The sequence below is a fragment of the Fusarium mangiferae genome (assembly GCF_900044065.1).
Source record: "Fusarium mangiferae strain MRC7560 genome assembly, contig: FMAN_scaffold031, whole genome shotgun sequence".
Classification (NCBI taxonomy): Eukaryota; Fungi; Ascomycota; class Sordariomycetes; order Hypocreales; family Nectriaceae; genus Fusarium; species Fusarium mangiferae.
The window spans coordinates 11,915-18,179 of NW_024573951.1; the positions used below are offsets into that span (position 1 = coordinate 11,915).

The 6,265-nt window shown below is 46.1% G+C and overlaps 5 protein-coding genes across 5 annotated transcripts in view; 4 read left to right on the forward strand and 1 right to left on the reverse strand.

Moving 5' to 3' along the window:
* Positions 1-900: 900 nt before the first annotated feature.
* Positions 901-1,687, forward strand: FMAN_14263 (uncharacterized protein; the record flags this gene model as incomplete). The annotated part of the gene is made up of 5 exons (XM_041826258.1): positions 901-910; positions 1,073-1,172; positions 1,221-1,254; positions 1,311-1,595; positions 1,646-1,687. 5 exons carry the CDS (start codon positions 901-903, stop codon positions 1,685-1,687), a joined length of 471 nt encoding a protein of 156 aa, XP_041691455.1.
* A 1,025-nt stretch (positions 1,688-2,712) lies between these two features.
* FMAN_14262 (uncharacterized protein) lies at positions 2,713-3,633 on the forward strand (the record flags this gene model as incomplete). Its single annotated transcript, XM_041826259.1, has 1 exon — positions 2,713-3,633. The coding sequence occupies one exon, from the start codon at positions 2,713-2,715 to the stop codon at positions 3,631-3,633; it is 921 nt and encodes a 306-aa protein (XP_041691456.1).
* Positions 3,633-4,490, forward strand: FMAN_14261 (uncharacterized protein; the record flags this gene model as incomplete). Its single annotated transcript, XM_041826260.1, has 1 exon — positions 3,633-4,490. The coding sequence occupies one exon, from the start codon at positions 3,633-3,635 to the stop codon at positions 4,488-4,490; it is 858 nt and encodes a 285-aa protein (XP_041691457.1).
* A 201-nt stretch (positions 4,491-4,691) lies between these two features.
* FMAN_14260 (uncharacterized protein) lies at positions 4,692-5,260 on the forward strand (the record flags this gene model as incomplete). Its single annotated transcript, XM_041826261.1, has 2 exons — positions 4,692-5,130; positions 5,187-5,260. The coding sequence occupies 2 exons, from the start codon at positions 4,692-4,694 to the stop codon at positions 5,258-5,260; spliced, it is 513 nt and encodes a 170-aa protein (XP_041691458.1).
* Positions 5,261-6,182: 922 nt separating this feature from the next.
* The window catches only part of FMAN_14259 (uncharacterized protein), a gene marked incomplete at both ends in the record, with an annotated part of 973 nt that continues 890 nt past the window's right edge, over positions 6,183-6,265 (reverse strand). Inside the window, one exon of the mRNA XM_041826262.1 lies at positions 6,183-6,202. Coding sequence (XP_041691459.1) covers positions 6,183-6,202 — 20 coding nt within the window. The remainder of the gene's footprint in view (positions 6,203-6,265) is intronic.

Sequence of the window (6,265 nt, forward strand, 5' to 3'; positions counted from 1 at the left end):
ACCCAGCGTCGATAGCAGCGAGATCGGCCTCCACGTCCTCGCTATCTTGTAGTCCTTCTTCCCCGGTTTCTTGAGAGGGATGATCTTGGCGGCCCTCCATTGATCCGGAAGTCGTCCTTCGCTTAGCGATGTGCGAAACAGGTGCATCACTCGCTCCTTCACCGCCGGCCACAGCTGCTTCCGAGAACCCGTAAGCAGCCCCTGAGCTCAGACAATGCTTTCGTCTTGACACTGAGTTAGATACTTTCTTTTCCCGTGGTTTTTTAGCCAACGATAGATAAGAAACGGCTCTGTGGAGATTGGTCAATCAATTGATATATTCTCTATCTATTTATATACGTATCGCTAGATGAATCGCTGTGGCAGAGTTTGGAAAAAATAAAATGCCTCTGTTGACTTCCACTGAACTCTCTCGAACAGCTCCAATTTGGATTAATAGTAGAAACCAATCTTGAATAAATGCTTGGATACTCATGCATTCCAATATATCCTGCCTACCAGGTCTTTACGTAGTGTTTCATGGCATCTTATCGGAGATAGAAAGTACTTGTACGCCAGCAGTGTTTGGCAACTGGAAGCGATATACCCTAACAGTAGTCGGCAGAAGAAGCTTCTTAACCCATCCAGGACTAGCTCCATCGGCTGCTTTTACGGCAAAACGCCGGGAAACTTCATAGTCGTCTGAGTTGGCACATACGAAAATTGAATAATGCGACGGGATTCAGTTCAACCTTTCTACATTAGTAATAGTAGGTGGGGCGCATCGGGTTAGTATTGATCCGCCCAGGTTCGGCTGATGAACAACATCGCGTAAGACGCGTTCAAACCTCGAAAGACTGATAATTCCACCTTACTAGGCACCGCCATATCCCCAACCCGCGCAATTCACTTGTTTTCGCGATGCATTCAGGTAAGACTATGGCTCCTTGGTGTTATCTTTATCGAAGTTTCCCAGACAATTTGGTATGAGACAAGATCTAGAGCGCGTCGCGTTCGTACTCCGAACCCCATTCATCCGACTCAAAGCCAAGTCCTCCACATCTGACCAAAGGGGTGAGCTAAACTTCTATAGCATTTCGCAAACGCAAAGTCTCGCGAGTGATAAGGGTTTTAGGCGCGACGAAATGTAGGATCGGTAAAAAATGGTTGGACGGCAAACGCAAGCAAACTCAGTAAGCTAATTTTCAGGCATGGTTTTTTTCGGTACTTACGGATCTTAGATGCATCACAAAGAAGACCAAAAGGCAATCAATTGTAATTATATTTCGTAAACATTCCGGCGGTGGCTCCTGTGGCTAACAACCCTTTAGGGCACCAAAACTTCTTATGCCAAGCCTAAGCGGCCAGAAGCAGTCACCAACAAGGCAAGACATGTATCGATAAAAGAAGAGACTCGAAGTAAACCACCTAAGCAAGTACAACAAGGCGATCTCTCGGCCCTCCTCTCGGGGTCGTGGGAGGATAAGATCGAAAGAATTACTCACTGCGTGGGCAAGGCCGATGACCGTAAGTGTCCGGCTGTTTACACACTTTGGAAGGACGGAAGAAAGGCCATATTTGATTGGCACGTCATATGCGAGAAGTGCCCGAACATGGTTGCTCACTAAACCCTTAGTTTATCAAGTGTTACGCTAACATAGCTCAGTTGGGCCTTTTAGTCAACGACCTACTCGACGATTCTAGTTAGGAAAGGGGCCCGTTCCTGGATCGATTATTTTTACAAAAACGCGTAAGGGGCACGTCCCAGCGCGACGGTCCTTCTTTTTCCTCTTTTTGTTTGCTTTATTTGCCTTGCCTTTCCTTCTTGCTCGTTCTGTTATTATACCACGATAGCCTTGCGCCACGAGTGGACTTCATATCGCTCTAGTTAATTCCGTTTTTTGAATTAGTGTCTGTGCGTCTGATTCCGAGTTCTGCTGCTCTGATTTTCATGTGGGGTAAAAGAAAGCATCATGCGGACAGATAAAGACTTTTCGTTATTTCATGAAAACCCAGCCCAGTTAGTGGACAGGATATTCTCTGGTACTTCACGAGACATTACCACGCGACGTAATAAGTCATATTACTATGTACAACTAAATTACAAATCTTATTACAAACTCGGCGAATACATACCGCCGCATCAGAAAAATTGCCTCTTCTCTTGCTTGATCGACATTCTTAACTGCACGGTTTAAGCATGGCAACTTCATCACTCTTATAGGGTAAGCTCTTTTTAGTGATACAGTGCTGTGACTCGCTCGCTTGTCAACCATGTCGAAACACTACTCCTGGTCAAAAAATCAACCTAGTAACTAATGACCAAATCAACTCTAGTAGAGTTGATTTTATTGACCCAATTTAAACCTAGTAGGGTTGATTTTTGCCAGGGTGTAGAGTTGATTTGAAAGAAACAGGGGTTTGACACGGACTTGGCAGGGGTTTGCCCAGAACACGACCGCGTCCTGTCGCGTTAAGTGCTATAGAGATGTAGTATCAAATCTCCATCATTATTCAGATCTCACTATCAGTAACCAGGTCACTGTGATGCCCACTATGACGGCTGCGAACTTGCAGCCTGAAACGTGCAGTGCAATTTATCCCTACGTTCTTCTCTCTTCATACCGCCTTCTCGTGTGCCAGGTTTGTGGGTTCGCCTCCGTAGCCGTTGAAGTTGCTACGCATTTGAAAACACGACATCGCGATATACAGCCAGAGCATCGGCAGGGGCTGATGAAGAAGATAAACCAGATCCCGAACATCAGCCGCAATCAGGACGAATTACGTGATTTGCAGTACCCAACGAGTACGATTGAACCCATCCCTTACCTTGCGCCACCAGAACCAGACGGTTTGAAATGCCGTGCTTGTGGCCATATTCTGCGTCGCATCCAAAAGATGCAAAAGCATTGCGCTGAGAAACATCAATGGATAAACCCAAGAGGCAGGGGAAGACCAGTACCGGATTGCCACGAATCTGCTGATGAACCACCGTGGGAGGAACATGTCGCGTGTCAACGATTCTTTCCTAGCAGGGCCGGCAGCAGATGGTTCCAAGTAAATGTCCAGACACGGCCACAAACCGATGTGCGCAACAGAATGCATACAAACTCGTTCCAATCGCGAGTGGAGCCACGAGAACTCGACCAGGCCTCATGCTCTCATCTCAGTGAAGTAATAGAACGTGAACAGACATATTCGGAAACAGTGAACCAGCCACGTTTGAGTAGTAAAGATATGGACAATGGCTCTTTTGCGACTACGAGCATCTGGATGGAGAGAACACGATGGCAAGATATATACAAAGGCGCAAGGCGCGATATCTTGCGATCATCGACTCGACTACCTGACCGACGCGCCTTGGCAATTGACCGCTTCTTGGGGCAGGGAAACCAAGAATCTGATCCAGACATCACAAGCTCGAGCGAAGCTGAGCAGAAGATTTCTTGCATCTTAGAGGCTTTAGATACTGTAGTGGACCGATGCGAAGACACGATCAGTCGAACAAGCCGTTTTCTTCTATGCTGGCTGAACAGCACGAAATACCAGCACTTTTACGAAAGACCTTTCAGTCTAGTGGCGGAAAAGAGTACCGAAAAAAATACCGGAATGTCCAGAAACGCCTGTTGGCTTTTGCTTTTCGGACGCATATAATGACAGCCAGACTTAGGACAGATTGTATGAGGTTTCAGCTAAGCGAATATCTGTCCTCCCAGCTCCAAGTCATATGGGAGCATAAGGTCTGGCAATCATTCGACTGTTCCAGCGGATTATGGCCTATGGTACCGAGAGGTAAAAAAATCGGCGAAGCCGTGGACGAGGCTTCTGTACGCCTCGAGCATCCCCTGCTGCAGGAGGAAATTATTCCAGCCAATGCATCGCAATCTGAAGATGTTGACAGTGAGCAAGATGAGGAGGAACCCTATAGTGATGAAGAAGACGAACATACAGATTCGGTGTTCAGTTACGACCAGCTCGACCGTGAAAACTCAGAGTTTACAGACGACCAAGTCGAAGCCGATGGGGGCCACCATGGCAATTATTCAATGATACAAGATGAGTCCAACAAGGCTACATTCATGGAGTTTCTTGAACTTTTACACCAGTTATGTTTCACCATTAGCACTGAGCGTTCCATCGAAGGTCGACCGAGCTCTACACTACTTGTATTCTTCAGTGGAATATTTGGCTTCTCCCAAGATTGCAAGCATTTCTTACGCGCGAGGCAGTTTTGTCCATATCTCTCGGGTCTCATCTATATTCAACGTCGGATACTGATGGAACGCGCCTTGCCGTTACGAGAGTACCGTGCTATTGGGATTCCACAACGTTCATATGTGAACCAGCTGGATCAGTCGAATTCAATTCGAGAAAGGTACATGATAGCAGGCACACAGTACCCACTCGCTGAAATGACTAGTCTCAGAGACTTTGGTCGCAATATCGCCCGTACCGAGCACCATCCATCTTGTTCTACGGGGATGACTGCCGCCTATAAGGTTAACCTTTAGGCTGCAAACACAGGTGACAAATAAGAACACGGTATTTTTTTCCTCAATATAAGCTTTTACCCAGAAGCTTTCACGATGACCATTACATCTTGCTGCAAGCCCTAGGGCATTGCAAAGTGAAGAGATCAGGAGGTATATAAAGGGATATAACCTCGGGTTTGCATCTCTGCACACACACCACAACACAACTCCACCAACAACATGTCAGCTACTCCAGCAATCCGAACTGTTGTCGGCGACGACTCGACGAGCCAAGAGGCTCAAGACTGCATCCACCAGTTCCCCATTATCTTTATCAACCTTGGAGGCGTGGCTAAGTTGCATATTGGTATGAAAGGTAGCGCCCAAGAGCTTCATTCATCCATCTTGTTCAGCTGGAGTGATGATGGAGAAATAACACGCTATGGTGACTTCCAATTGACCATGGACAAATTCCGACAAATCCCCGATTATTTCATCTCGAGAGCAGAAGAGATTTGTGACAAGCTGATGTTTGACATCAAGCCTGACATTGATCTAGCAGCGATAAAGGATGACATGGTCAATATGTCGAGCGGATATTCGTTTGTGAAACATCCAGCGAATCATCTTGATAAAGCCTACTTGGACCTGCTTTACTCAGGATATGCTTCTCGGGAGAGTAAGCTCAGCGAGGGCGGGTGTTGGAGATGGAAATTCATGGACTTATATCTCAAGCAAGTTACGAAGCTGGAGGAGATGCTTGCTGGGGGCCTCTACACAGCATGTGGTCAAACTCCGCGAGCGCGTGACCTTTTTACGCTAGCATGCGAGAGTGGCCCTTCTACGAACTGCAGTATCTCAATTTGGAACGGGTTGATGGCCTACATACTACGGCATCACAAAGCTAAACGGCAAATGGGCCGAGAGTTTTATGTGGTTCGGTTTCTGCCATCACGGCTGGCGTATATTATGTACAACTATCTGGTTTATGTTCGGCGTTTCGCCGCCCTCTTGAGACGGGAGCAACAAACTCGGCCATTTCCATACTATCACGAACGGCTATTATTCAATAGTAGCGGAAAGCCGTGGTGCACTGCTCGTCTTACGTCAATACTCGCTGATACATTATTATCAGACCCCCCGGAAATTCTCGGGCTAAATATCCCAGGCTTATGGTAGTGATATCACAATGTGCTGCATCGAACGGTAAGAAATTCTCACGATAGACAGGTTCATCGGTAGCGGATAACAAGTGGTGATTCGGGATATTGGTAGGATAATTCAGGCAGTAATGACTTCTGCAGATGCCACTGTAACCTTTAAACTTTATTTAATAAAGCCCTTGTCTATGGAAAGAAGTGTAGACTAACAAGTAAAAATGATAGCTAGAGATAGTGTAATTGACTCTGCCCTTACAATTGACAGCAGAACAGACTTTAGTTAGTCTTGGGGTACAGTTTATGCAATGAAGCCTGGAAAGGACTTTGGTTCTAATTCTGGTTTACCTATGCTATATGTGGCCGGTCTTTGTAGAGTTGATTTGAAAGAAACAGGGGTTTGACACGGACTTGGCAGGGGTTTGCCCAGAACACGACGCGTCCCTTCGCATAAAGTGCTAGACTATGGGTGGTTATATCATACGACTGGATGATTTAATTATTGATCGAATCATAATTGTTATTCGCATCTTACTATCAGTAACTACGTCATTAAAATAATCACTACTATCGTTCAAATTTGTAATCTGAATCCTGCAGTGAAATTTATCCTTACCTTTTTAGCGACAGGTATTTTAGGGAGCTGCCAGGCATTGA